This window comes from Girardinichthys multiradiatus, chromosome 8 (assembly GCF_021462225.1).
Source record: "Girardinichthys multiradiatus isolate DD_20200921_A chromosome 8, DD_fGirMul_XY1, whole genome shotgun sequence".
Classification (NCBI taxonomy): domain Eukaryota; kingdom Metazoa; phylum Chordata; class Actinopteri; order Cyprinodontiformes; family Goodeidae; genus Girardinichthys; species Girardinichthys multiradiatus.
Window position 1 is genome coordinate 21,949,030 of NC_061801.1, and position 14,977 is coordinate 21,964,006.

Below are 14,977 nucleotides of genomic sequence, written 5' to 3' on the forward strand. Positions count from 1 at the left end.
TCATAAACCCTTTCAAGTACAAGCAAATTTAAAAGGTTTCTTTCCACTGTTGCCACATCTTTGCTTGGGGTGAGAATTGGCTGCAAAGTCAACGACTTTATGCAATTGTCTGGGCTTCCTTGAAAAGACAACCTTTTATCAGCTGGCATTATAAATTGAATTTGACTGCACCGTATTGCAATTTGGATCAATTCTGAATGCATGTAGTGAAAATTAAATCTGCCTATATTGTTTAATTTTCCTTGATTGATCTGATTATGTATTTCTGGATATAGACTACTTGAGTTACAAAATGTCTTTAGGTTACATCTGATTTGGCACTATACAAATAAGATGAATTGAATTGAATTGTTTAACTATTGTTTTTAAGCTGAAGCTTTTGCAGATGTAAATGTTTTCATATGGTATCTAAGGTTTGATTTTTGTGTTTTCTGTTCTGGTGTGCTGTGTGTGTATGTATGTGAATAAGACAAAATGGTCCATAGTTTTGGTTTTGGATATAACTTGTCTAGTAATAAAATTTAGGCATTTTAGAACCTGAAATGTGTTAATGGCATGGAATCAACAGACTAATGTGGTAGTATTTAGAGCTATGAAAATCTGACTACAGATTTGACAAATGCATGTTACTGACTGAAAAAAGGTGTAAAGAACAGTATTTTTGTTCATTTTTTTCCTCTCACACTCTGTTCCTCTACTGACTGCTCTTCCAGAGGCAACAGACCAGGCAGTCGGAGGTGGAGGACGAAGGGAGCTTAAGTCTGTTCCCTTCATCAACTACCTGTTGGCTCTGCAAAAGAGCCAGCTGTTGTCTGATGACCTGGTGAGTGGCGTAGAGATCCGTTGCGAAGAAAAGGGCAGCTGTCCCTCTGGCTGCCACCTATGCCATCATCAGGGCATGATGGGAGGAGGGTCGGCGAGAAGTCGCAATGGTAATGGTAGGAGTGGTGGGCAGCCATCTCCCATCCCTGTCCTCCTTGAAGTCAGCAAGGTTGTGCCACTTTACAGCCTGATTCAAGACAACGTCACCAAAGAGGTGAGAAAGAGCCCTATGAATTGATTATTCAACCATAGAATAACATAAATTAGGAATGTTAGAGGAGACAAAATTAAAATGACTGTATTAAGCTACTTTTTATATATACAGTGCCTTGCAAAAGAATACATACCCCTTAAACGTTTTCACATTCTGCCATATTATAATGCAAGCTTCAATTTATTTTAGACCACCAAGATTTAATGCCGAACTGTGGAAAATGTATATTTTTTTATTTCACAATTAAAAATCTGATCCCACTATGTATTCAGTCTTCAAACTCTGATATGCTTAGACAAAATCCAGTGCAGCCAGTTGTCTGCAGAAGTTACCTAATTAGAAATTAGAATTCACCTGTGTGCAATTTAATCTCAGCATAAATACAGCTGTGCTTAGAAGGCCTCGTAGATTTATTAGAGAACATTAGTGAACAAACAGGATTGCAAAGATCAAGGAACACAGCAGACCTGTTGGACAAAAAAGTTGGGGAGAAGATTAAAGTTAGGAAACAATTGCCCCAACTTTAAACATCTCCTAGAACAATGTTTAGTTCATCACCTAAAAATGGAAGGAGTATGACACAACTGCAAACCTTATTAAGACATGGCCACCATCCATCTAAACTGGTACACCAGGCAAGCAGAGCTTTAATCAGAGAAGCAGCTAAGAGGCTCATAGTAACTCTCAAGGTGCTTCAGATGTCCACAGCTAAGGTGGGAGAATCTGTTGACATGACAAACGTTACTAATGGATTACATAGATCTAGCTTGTATGGAAGAGTGACAAAAAGAAAGTCTTTGTTGAAATAAAGTCATAAGAAGTGTAATTTAATGTTTGCCGTAATCCATTTAGGGGACACAGTAGATGTGGAAGATGTTTCATTCAAAGTTAATTTTGGCCTGCATGCAAAATGGAGTTTAAACGAAAATTCAGAATGAAAGACTCACCTTCACCGCCTCCTCCTTCCAATGACTCTTCTGTGCGTCTCCCGGCCATCCCATCAACATCCTGTCCGTCTGATTCTCCATCCAATCAACTTCCAGCGCCTTGTTTTTAAAGGACCTTCAGCTGTGTTCATCCTCGCCTGTCAACTGAGCTCATCCCTCCTCCACCCCACCTCCACCATCTTCCTTCACATCTACTCCTGGCTTCCTCGCTCCCTGGTCACCAATCCACCACCAGTGTCGGATCAGGGGGAAGACATCTCTAAATCTAAGCCTTACAAATGATCATCTTAGCTCATGTAATTCTCAGCATTCATGTCTTCCTGTCCGAGCACCAAAGAAATAACAATGTAATTTCTCATCATTAAAACTTTTCTGATTGCCATCCCTATCTTTGTGAGTCTTTTCAGATTGAAATGCTATGTGTGTAGGAAAACAAATGCATGCACATCATTCTTAACACACTACGGTAACAGTTTCCAAAGCATGTGTTAGAATGTCCCAGTCAATGTTCAGACCTATATTCAACTGGGAATCTGTTTTAAACTTGAATTTTGATGTTCTCAGATGCTCCCCATCAGCATTTCAGTCTCTAGATGTGTACAGCTAGTAAAGTTATACCTCAAAGAGACTTGCAGCTGTAGTGAAAGGTGATTCTATGAACTATTGAACCAGAGAGACTGCACACATCTACATCCCACACTTTTCAGATATTAATTTTACAAAGAAAGTTTAAAAACTATGTATACATTTTTTTAACTGCATAGTTATTTACCACATTGTGTTGGTCAATCACATAAAATCCTAGTAAAGCATGTTTGAGTTTGTGGTTGTAATTTGACCAAATGGAAAATGTGACCAAAAGTTATAATGGGAAAATATTCAAGGGTTATGAACACTTTTGCAAGGCACCATATAGTATTAACTAAAAAAAAATATTATTTATTTACCATGAAACCTGGTTGTAAAGCAAAAATGCAGCACTTTCGTTATTTAACTAATTATGTGAATTAACATGTATGTGCTAGGAAAACAAGGCTAATTGTATGCATCGCAGCTCTTTTAGATAGTGTCAGCTCACTGTTTGACATGTTTTGCTTGGTATGTAATCTAATATCACATTACTGCAGTGTAACAATTCTAAAATGTGTATATTTTGTGTCCTCTGAAGCACTAAATTGATGCAGTTGTTGCACCTCACCTCTAGGGGGCATGAGTTGCTTGACTTTCATCACTGGAAACAAATACTGTAATACAGAGGGCATAAAAAAGATGACATCATGGTTTTCTCTCATGGGAAAGTCAGTGTGTATGTGTGTGAGTGTCTCTGTGTGTATGTCTATTGGTGTTTTAAAACAAGCATTCACTGCTGAATGTTTACATCATCTTAAAAGCCGCGTGCTGTGTTTATGATTCATTCTGTATGAGAAGGCTTTGGATTCTTTTTTTACAGTGAAAGTTAATAACATCAGATCTGTTTTCCAGAAGCCTAATTTAGGAAGAGGCTCTGGCTTCACTTTACATTTAGTTGACCACATTTAGCCCAGTTTGTGCTAGATTTCTATGTGCTCATGTCTGGTAAATTTGTGATCTCGTCATGCAAGAAGAGAGGCAAAAAAACAGGTGACTCAGAAATGTTTAACAGGCATCTGATTAGGTACCTCCATAAGTACTCATGTAAATATGGATAAATCCATTCAGAAAGCACATGCACAGCATTAACCTCTGTACGTGCCTCTCATAACAAGCACCACAGCCCCAAAGAGTAGGAGGGGCAATCAATAGCAGACAACCCATAGTGGGCCTTTTCAATACCTAAATGTGAGGAAATGCAAAAATGCCTCTTCATTTTGCTGTTGTAACCACTTTGTTACCCATTCTTATGTCTACCCCGAAACTACCCTTGGATCTTATAAAGATGAAGTGTGCGAGAAGAAGACCGGTTAGCCTGCAGTTGACTAAGGTACCCCTCAGAGCTGATTTAAGGCAGGATTATTAGCTTCTTATTGATGTCATCAACTACTGGGGAGGGCATCGAGTACATCACTCTGCTACTCTTTTGCTTGCATTTTCTTCTCTTCTTGGCCACAGCTGCTGCACGTCAAAATGGCACATACGTATATTGCATTAGAAACTAGCAGCAACCTGTCTGTCCACACACACAATTGCTCTGTCGCTTCATCTTCATGTGTGCATCTGTCTCTCACACACGATTTCACTTCAGACTGTCTTTCTACTTGGCTGGGTCTACGGGGAAAGACAGCTGCCATGCTGCAGAAGCTCTCTTCGAAATAAGGCCCTTTTTTCTCTTTACTCTGAATCCATGAAAGCAATCAAATATACTCTTAGAGGTTCAGTTTATGGTTAGATACCCTCAAATTCTATCTGGATGTGTATGCCTATTTGGATAAATGTGTCTTTAAATGCCTTGTGTGTGGCTTCAATAGATGTCGCTTTCACTTTGACTCCATTCCTCCCTCATTTCTCAGCTGCTGGTATCTTTTTAGTGACCTCAACCAGACTGTCTGGCTGTTTGACAGGTCATGTCCCACTCATATATATTCCATGTTAACCCAGAAGGCGGTATGGACAATAGTATTATTTTCACTTCTTACTGAAAACCCCAACTAGAAATTAAAGGATACTGAATTAAATATTAAATATAGTATACTTGCATTGGAGTTAAGAGACAGGAGAAATAAATTCCTATAAACATTTCCTTAGTTCAAATAATTGTATAGGATTGAGATTTAGACCCAAGTCAATACCTAATGATAACAAAATATGTAAAATCTCTAAATGATGCGTGGCGTACTACAATTTTGTGAAAATGTATTTGCCCCCTCGCAGATTTCTTTTGTTTTTTGTCTTTTTTACACGTCAAATCATCAAACAAATTTTACTATCAGACAAAAGTAAATAAATACAAACTGCAGTTTCTACCAAATTAAGAGTTAAATCAGCCTGGTCCTATCTTTAAAAGTAATCGCCCCCGCTAGTTATATCGTGAGATGTGATTAACCCCTACTTTCGGAAATGCTATGTTCAATTTCACAGGCCACGCCCTTGCCTGATTACTTCCAGGCCAGCAGATTTGAGAAACCACCTAAATAGGATCCGTTTGACAACATGAAGTAGGATAAAATAAGTCTAAGGTAATTAAACAAGAGGTGAGAAAGTCATTGACATAATGATTCAAGAACCGGAAACAGACTGGATGAAAATAAAACCCTTGGGAGAGTTCCAATGCAAAAACCACTGCTAATCAAAAAGAACACAAAGGCCTGTCTCACATTTCCCTTAATTATCTCTAATATCTTTGGGGATATATGTTGTGGACCGATGAGATCAAAACATAACTTTTTGGATGGTGTGTGGTGGAAAACCAACAACATTTCAGAATAAGACATCATACCAACAGTTAAATGTGACGGATGAAGTGTGATGCTCTGGGGCTGCTATGTTGCTTTAGGACTTGCATGACTCTGTAAATAACAGAATCAGGAGTTCTGTTGTCTTCCAGAAAGGTGAATATCTGGCCATCATTTCATGACCTTAAGCTTAAGGGCACTTGAAACAATGATTTCAACACACCAACAAGCCCACTTCTGAATTGCTCAAAGAGAAGATTTTGGAGTGGGTCAAAAGTCCCAAAAAACGTTCGCTAAAATTCCTCTAATGTAATAGCTCTTTTCAAAGGAAAAGAGCTATATTTAAAAATCTGAGAAAAATTTAATTTTGTATTCACTCAAATTATAAAATCTTCTGTGATAATCTGAAACATGTGTGACAAAAAAGCAGAAACAGACAAAATCTTTTGTTTTACTTCAAGAACACGGTAAATGTCCAATAATATATATATAATTTTCGCATGTAAAAACCAGCATACATCTATGTGTGTAGCATTTATTTGAACTTTTGCTGATCCATTAGTGATAATGTTTGCTTCTGAAAAGATATGTATTTCTCAAGTTGCTCTTTTCTTGGCCTTGTTGTTTGATTTAGGCTTGGGCTTCACTTGACGTAGACTGAAAAGAGTTGTGGAAATTGATTAAATTTGACTGAGATGGATCTGACTGGTCCATGCTAATGCACGCATGCAAACACTGTCCCCGACAGGCTGTTTGATTCCATGGAAAAAGAGCTCAGATCATAAATAAGTAAACTTATGCCTGTGGTGCTTGAGTCCCAGGGTTGCTATGACTGAATTATGGCAAACCTTTTGAACAAATTGGTTTTGAGTCTAATGGGTCAGAATGCTCTATACCCTGCCCACTGGCCAGTACCGTGCTTCCCATCATTAAAGCAGCATTTGAAATAGATATAAGGTGGCAGGTTCAAAATGGAAGAGGTAGAGGGATTAAGCTTAGGTGAAGCATAGGCACAGAGAGCAATTTACAGACACAGACAAATATGCCGGGACCGACGATAAAGATGTTTAAAAGAAAGGTAAAACATATTTTTATTTTATTGCAGTATATATCTCACACTAAAAGTTTTGAAAAAAAAAATCAACCTTTAATTTCATGGATTCAAAATAACCATGGTTATAAATATTTGACACAAATGCTGTTACTCTTAAATCCCTTTTAAATGTATAAAACGGAAGAATTTTTTAACTTATACTGTGCTATTTAAAGATGATTAGAGATTCTATGAACTTCTAATTAGCAATCCAAAGCTTTCCTTGGGGTATATTAGGTATGACATGACACAGAGGCCAATTACTTTGAGCCACTGGCCACTATTCTGAACAAGGACTATTTGTTTGTTACCACACAGCTTCAGAGAAATGAAGAAAAACATGGCAACTTCGGACCACCAAGTCTCCATAAAAACCATTAGATGTTAGCTTTGGTAGGGTCAGAATATTGCCTAAACAACATGGAACCATGGATCCATCATTTTAACAAATTAAGCTGGTGATGGTGGTAGGATATTTTCTTCAGACGTTGGGCCATTTGTACCATTTGAGCAATGTTTAAATGCCACAGCCTTTCTGAATATTATTGCTGACCATGTCCAACCCTTAATGAACATAGTGTACCTGTCTTCTGATGGCTTCTTTCTGTAGGATGCAACAAATCATTCCAAACCAGTTTCTTGAACATGACATTTGGAAATCAAATGCAATTGTAATTTCTTTTTCCATGGCATTGTATCGCATGCCATTCTCATTCTTATTGGTCATGTGAGCTATATTCTAAACTATATGGTACATTATGGAAAAAAACAGATAAATTCTTGATCATTCTCAAATTACGTTGCTTGACATTTCAGATTCGTTTAGACTGTGTTTACACAGAGTTACCTTTCCAAAATGCAAATCACACATGGTGTTTGATGGTTGTCATGTGATGTGTCAATTCACCCATCAACCTCTGGATGAACCAACCCACCAGCTGCCCTACGTGCACAATTTCCTGGAAGTGCTACCTCTGATAAGGTTCCTAGAAGCAGCCCATTGGCTTCTTTGTTAACACCATTACCCTTGAATGATTGGAAAAGTCCCATAAAGGCACTGATGCGGGTGCACACACACACACACACACACACACACACACACACACACACACACACACACACTCACAGATGATCTGCTGTGTTCTGACTTAGACTCTATTCCACCACTGGTGATTATCTTATAAATCAATACTGTGGGCCAGCTGGCCAGTGTTTTTGTGTATTAGCCTCAGAATACAGACAGTAATTTAGTCAGCATAGACTAGAAAAACAGATTAATATATTAAGGAGGTCACAATGGGCTCACTTGGCTTCTTGTAAGTCACGACAGGGTTTCTATGAAAGTGAAAGGTTCACGTTGTGTTTTGGAGCCAATGAGTCTGCAAGGTCTGAATGACGTCAAGACTTTGAGTTCACATGGCTGGAATAGTTGATGCTAATTGGTCTTGCTGTTTACTGGTAATTTGTAATATACAAAGCTAAAAGTGATTATACTTAAAGCTCAAATTGTTAATTATAGGTAAGTTCACTGAAGATATATCACAGCATATTTGTGAACTGGTAAGATTCGTGTATCCATTGTGACAACAGTGACATCACCAGTTCCTGAAAATAACTCTCTTTGCTGCCCATAAACTTACTTGGTTACAATGAAGGCTTTGAGAGATCTCTCCTTGTCAAAATTGGCTGTTTTAATATGAAGCATAAGTAGATGAGATCTGTTTCATACCCCTGTTTGGTAGGCACAATGTGTAGGGTATGGATCTCCACTGTTCTGGGAAATCTCCAGTGATCTGTGGTTAATCAATGAAACATACAGAACCCACTTCTTGTCAGATGTACTCCACTAATCATAGAAGTACCCGGACTAGAGCCCTTCATCGAGCCTGTTCATCTTTCTAAAATACCTTTCCTCTTCCATCCTTGTTCCTTATCTTCACCATTAGACATTTAACACATTATCACTTTACATATAAAAACAAGTACCTTTCTTTTTTTTTCTTTTCCTTTCTGTAAACCTCCATCTCTGTTTTACTTCCAAAGTCCCCCCACACATCTCCCCACCTCATTCTCTTAACCACAATTAGATTCCCTGTTTACCCAGTGGAGAATGGCTTGCGTTACTCTTTAAACATAAACACAGCGATGATCGCTTTGTCTGTTTTTCACATGTGCACCCATGCAATCAAGCGCACATGCCCATATGGGGTTTTTCTTAAAAAACTGAGGGTGGTAAGTGCATGGCAGCTCTGTGGTCTTTCTCTCTTTTGCCCTTTGTAGTGGGGGTCATTTCTTATATTTGTCTATTCTTTGTGCGTACATGGGCCCTGGATCTAGGATTTTTGTGATGCCATTGTCTGTGGTGTACTTCCCGTTGACATGAGGTGACAAGTTTCCTCCTGTTGTTGTTTTATCAGCAGCAGTTAGCCACATGGGTCCAAGGGGGTGGGGGGTGAGAGGTTCTGACTTTTTTTTCATGAGGTCATTATATGTTCATGGCTTGAAGTCTTTGCTTACCCCCCTACAACAAAAGTTCATTCTGCAAGCTCATTTAGAGGGGCTTACATTGTAGTATCTTCTGTTTGATTGCAGAGGGATCCCCCCATTGTAAAGTAGGGGATTGCTTTAATAGCTCAAGAGTCCTTTTTTACACATTTTCTTCCTTCTGCATCTTTCTGTCTTTTTATTGTCCTATTTTTCTTGGGCTCTCCAGCCTCACTCCCTATTTTCCTCAGTCTTTCCTCTGCTGCTCATTTAGGTCACTAGCACTCTCCAAATACTTGAGTAAAGCCAAGTGGCATGGGATGGAGTTGGTTGCCTTGAAAGTGTGCTTCTTCCACAGCTAACAATATAGTGTTGTGGAAATATCATAGCTGCAGTCACAATGTTTCCTACCTTACCATGTATGCTTTTGTATTTAAAAACACAAAATCATGATTCGTGGGCATCATGAGAGGAAATGGAGAGGATTTTGTGGAACATCAAGTCCTGTCACTTCTTTGAAACATGCATTTCACTTTTAAAATGTTTTTGTATTGAATAGTTAGTGTGTCTATTATTGCTGCTATGTTTCAGTTGTAGTTGCATCAATTCTTTAGGAGTGGCGTATATCCTGTGTTCATGGCTTGTGCAAACTGCAGTGTTCATTTAACTAAATCTTTCCAAAGGGTATGTCCAAAAGAAGGTGGCATCTTGTGTTCCTATGCCATTCAGACAAATGGCAGATATGTAATAGTCTGATGGCATAATAACATTAGCTTCTGTGTTCTATCTGTGTAGTTATGCTGCTATAGGCTTAGACTGCTGGAGGACATAACGACCACTTTCACCGTCTTCGCTACATTCTCACACTACTCTCCAATTTTGCATTATTTGCTGTTATTTCAGCTTTTAACTTTGTTCTCTCTCTTCTCTCTTCCTAGAAGCTACACCTGGCCTGACTCTGTGTCTACCTGTGACACCTTTCTGGAGAGGGGAATCGTCTGAGCTTCTGCTGGCAACAACTTAATGCTCACCCTCTACCAATGATCCACGTAGCCCTGTCTTTTAGTGTTTAACCCTTTCTCTCTCCTAGACATGGCGATTGACTGAGCTTAACTATGTGCTCTCTTTCAGACTAACATTGAAAACTGTCTCAGAGTTTATCTGTTCTTTCTTTCTAGGTGAAACGACTAAAGGAGCTACATCCATTAACATTTACTTTTCCTTCCCATAGAAAGTACTCCTGGATCAGTGCTTCTGTGTTCTTTTTGTGTCTCTGCTCTGTTCTCTCAAACCCCCAGTCGGTCGTGGCAGATGGCCGCTCACACTGAGCCTGGTTCTGCTGGAGGTTTCTTCCTGTTAAAAGGGAGATTTTCCTCTCCACTGTCGCTACATGCATGCTCAGTATGAGGGATTGCTGCAAAGTCAACGCCAGTGACTGTCCACTGTCTCTACATGCTCATCCGGGAGGAGTGAATGCTGCAAGTCACTGACTGGATGCAATCTGCTGGATTTCCTTAGATAGAAAAACTTTTTATCCAATTTGAATAAAAAGCTAACTCCGACTGCACTGTTCAATGGTTAGGATTAATTGAAATGTATGTACCTGACTGTTGTGAAGTGCCTTGAGACAACATGTGTTGTGAATTGGCGCTATATAAATCAAACTGAATTGAATTGAATTGTTCACACCCTGACTGTTATTTTCCAAGCTGTCTGTTATTCATGTGAGGACTTAAAGGATAATCATTTCAAATGTCACTTTCAGTAATTTGCACATGGCAGAAATCTTTGGTGGCATATCTTTAGTGAATAAAACAGCTAACTGTAGAAATCAACTATATTTTTTATGTTCATGTACATACTGTTTGTGTGCAATTTTCTTAGACTTAAATGCCATCTCATTGTTTGCTTTGCTTTCTTGCTTTATTTGCTTTATTGAATGACATGGTATCTGAAAAAAAGATAAGGCTATTCCCTGCTCTGTGCTGGGTGCATGGTATGCTACGATTATCTTTCTGCATGGTTCAACGTCTTTTTTTGTGACCATGATCAAGCATATCTCGAAACCAGTATGCATGAGGCAGCACTACCAACCTGCAAGAGAATATAAATAACTGAGAGCTCTATTGATCCATAGTGTGACTAGGGGGAGCAGAAGTGCTTGCAAACTCCCTGGAAGTCTCTCTATATCATGCCCTAGGCTTTAGGAGAGACCCTGACATTATCCTTAATTGCTGTGATGGTTATATTGGCATTTTGCTGCCTTTTAGAGGATGACTGAGCTTCTGCCTTTGACTTTTTTACCTTTTTGCCCGTTAATGAAGTAGCACAAGAAGATGTTAGGAGATGATGTCACCTCTTAGTATCTCACTACCCAACCCCCTCTATCCCCACGTCAGTCAGACCGACATCTGCACTAGCAGATCTTGCACAGAAGCACATAGAATGAGGGAGGTGAGGAGTGACACTGCTCTCACATCTCCATCATTAACGTAAGAGTGCATCAATGATATAGCAGTGTAAGCTTGTTGGTGCTGGTAAGATCTTTCTGCCATCCGGTAATTGGGAAAGGTGGAAATAAATAGGTCAGTCTGCATGTAGGGGGAAGTGAATAGTTCTAGATTTATCTCTTTGAGACTGATTTGAGCTATGAGCAATTCATTATATTTAAATTCCCTCAAGTGACCCAACTTATATTCAAAATCTGTCTGTCTGTCTGTCTGTCTGTCTGTCTGTCTGTCTGTCTGTCTGTCTGTCTGTCTGTCTGTCTGTCTGTCTGTCTGTCTGTCTGTCTGTCTATGGATGTATGGATGACATTGGTTGAAAAGGTTCAGACTGAGATGGGCTAAGCATAGATGGACAAGGTGCACATGGTCCTAGAGATAATTACATTTCTCTCACCTGTTACCCTTTGCAGGCCTTCAAGAGCGCCACAATGAGCTTATACTGGTGTGCTGGAAAGGGCGATGTCATTGATAACTGGTGTCGCTGTGACCTGAGCGCTTTCAACAAAGATGGTCTGCCTAACTGCAGTCCCCTCAGGCAGCCAATGTAGGTGTAAGGTGACACTGCTGACACCTAGGGTTTCATACCAAAGACAAGTTTTCTCAATGCATGCACTGGTTGTAAATGAATATATGCACATGCCCACACACACAGAAACCTGGCTCTGCTGGGGCACCTAAGAATGTTGGAGACACAAGCCTGGTCCTTGAAGGTCTAATAACTGTGAGCTGATTTTCCACCTTCCCTCTCTCAAAAGAACATACACTCATTCAAGATGTCCTAATAATACTCCTGTGGCTTTTGCGAGTCATTCTTCTGAAGAATTGCTGCCATAGGTACTTCCAAAAAGAAGTAGTAGATTGAAAAGGCAACACCATTGAAGACAAAGCTACTGTGCAGGCATCTATGAATGGAACTAGAATTTTAACACGGAGCTTAGGCTGTGAGTGCTGTTGGTCCCTTTTTTGTATATTTCAGTGTTAGTGAGTGCCCATTATAAATAGCAAGCACATTTTTGCTTAGATTTGCTTTTGAATTTTCACAGTGTTTATACCATTTAGAGGTTGTTGAAAAACCACCGATGGCAAAAACTTGGTCATACATACAAGTTATTATGCTACCTACATTAAGTTTGAATACCAAAGATGATGCAATGTTTTAATGTGCCCTTGTTGGTATGGGCTAATTTCTCAATTTATGTTCATAGTGTATCAATAATAGGATTATTAGCCCGTACCAACAAAGGCAGGCTAAAATGATAATAAAAAAACTATGTTAAGAATATGCTACCCATCAGACCTTTATCTAACAGATGTGTAACAGTAATTGGGCTTCTTCTTTGTTTGTTTTTATAGTCATATTCTAAAATGTTCATGAAAGTCTTCTAAATTCTAAAGGTTTATGCTTGTAGAGAAAATAAAAACCTGTCTTTACACAATCTTAGACAAAGTTATTTACAGAACAATCACACATGACCTAGACTGTTTAAATTTGTTTTAAACAAAAACTAACTTTCCTCTAACATTATTAAAGCCCAACTCCGGGCCCTTTTTTTGGGGTCTGAATTCAAACGAGTTTAGTGAGAAAATTAATATAAATTACATTGAAAGTAAGTTCAGACAAGCCATCTGCTTTTAATGTTGGGGTTGCATGTATTATAAAGTTTCTGTTCTTTGAAATGCTAGAGTGCAGCACTTGATGAATATGAAAAACAACTGGATATACACTCACCGGCCACTTTATTAGGTACACCTTGCCAGTACTGGGTTGGACCCACTTTTTCCTTCAGAACTGCCTTAATCCTTCAGATTCAGCAAGGTAGTGGAAACATTCCTTAGAAAGTTTGGTCCATATTTACATGATAGCATCACACAGATGCTGCAGATTTGTCGGCTGCACATCCATGATGCAAATCTCCCGTTCCACCACATCCCAAAGGAGTTCTATTGGATTGAGATCTGGTGACTGTGGAGGCCATTTGAGTACAGTGAAATCATTGTCATGTTCAAGAAACCAGTCTGAGATGATTCGTGCTTTATGACATGGCGTGTTATCCTGCTGGAAGTAACCGTCAGAAGATGGGTTTACTGTGGTCATAAAGGGATGGACATGATCAGCAACAATACTCAGGTAGGCTGTGGCGTTGACACGATGGTCAATTGGTATTAAGGAGCCCAAAGTGTGCCAAGAAAATATCCCCCACACCATCACACCACCACCACTAGCCTGAACTGTTGATAAAAGGCAGGATGGATCCATGCTTTCATGTTGTTGATGCCAAATTTTGACCCTACCATTTGAATGTCGCAGCAGAAATCGAGACTCATCAGAACAGGCGACGTTTTTCCAATCTTCTATTGTACAATTTTGATGAACTTGTGCAAATTGTAGCCTCAATTTCCTGTACTTAGTTGACAGGAGTGGCACCCGGTGTGGTCTTCTGCTGCTGTAGCCCATCCGCCTTAAGGTTCGACATGTGCGTTCAGAGACACTTTTCTGCATGTGTTGGTTGTAATGAGTGGTTATTTGAGTTACTTTTGCCTTTCTATTAACTCAAACCAGTCTAGCCATTCTCCTCTGACCTCTGGCATCAACAAGGCATTTGCGCCCACAGAACTGCGGCTGGATGTTTTCACTGGATATTTTTTCTTTTTCAGACCATTCTCTGTAAACCCTAGAGATGGTAGTGCATGAAAATCCCAGTAGTTCAGCAGTTTCTGAAATACTCAGACCAGCCTGTCTGGCACCAACAACCATGCAACATTCAAAGTCACTTAAATCACCGTTCTTCCCCATTCTGATGCTCAATTTGAACTGCAACAGATCGTCTTGACCATGTCTACATGCCTAAATGCATTGAGTTGCTGCCCTGTAATTGGCTGATTAGAAATCTGCATTAACGAGCAGTTGGACAGGTGTAAATAATAAAGTGGCTGGTGAGTGTATATATTGCATATTTATCTTTTTCTTTATTTGCAGGGAATGATTATCATATAAATGCCCCAACTACAGTGTTGCTTTAGCTTTCCCTGCATCACTGCTCTGGCATGAAAAAACAAGAGGCATGGTTTAAACACCTAATGGAGACATTGATTAAAATGTATAGTGACTATGGATACTTTTTGTTCTATCACTTATCAAAGAGAGGACCAGCATAATTTATTTATAGATATTAGCAGTATTTGGAAAAAAAAAAGAATAGGTTTATTCATTTAAATTGTACTGCAGTTTCTTACAATATTTTTGTGTATTATGCCATTTTCATTTACTAATTTGCAACCAGTTGATTGACTAAAGATAAAATAGTAATGATAATACTATTATAGCTACTAGTAATACCTAATTTAACTGTAATTCTAATGCTGAGCCTTTTGTTTCCTCTATTACTTTAGTTTGCGTCTAGCCCCTTACATGGAGCCCTCAAGCACAACAGTGGCCCTGGAGTGGATGGATGTGGAGCCGCTGATTGGCTGCAAAGTTTCTGACTACATCATTCAACATAAACGTGTAGAGGATCCCTCAGAAGCAGAAATCTACACAGGTA

At 39.2% G+C, this 14,977-nt stretch overlaps 1 protein-coding gene across 6 annotated transcripts in view; it reads left to right on the forward strand.

Annotated features, from left to right (window-relative positions):
* The window catches only part of LOC124872311 (astrotactin-2-like), a 513,868-nt gene that overhangs the window by 416,315 nt on the left and 82,576 nt on the right, over nt 1–14,977 (forward strand). For all 6 annotated transcript variants that reach the window (XR_007039251.1, XR_007039252.1, XM_047372151.1 and 3 more), the window contains 3 exons: nt 714–1,036; nt 11,846–11,979; nt 14,826–14,974. Coding sequence is in view for 4 of the 6 variants with exons in the window: in XM_047372151.1 (XP_047228107.1) it covers nt 714–1,036; nt 11,846–11,979; nt 14,826–14,974 (606 nt within the window). In the remaining 2 variants the exon portion in view is untranslated. The remainder of the gene's footprint in view (nt 1–713; nt 1,037–11,845; nt 11,980–14,825; nt 14,975–14,977) is intronic.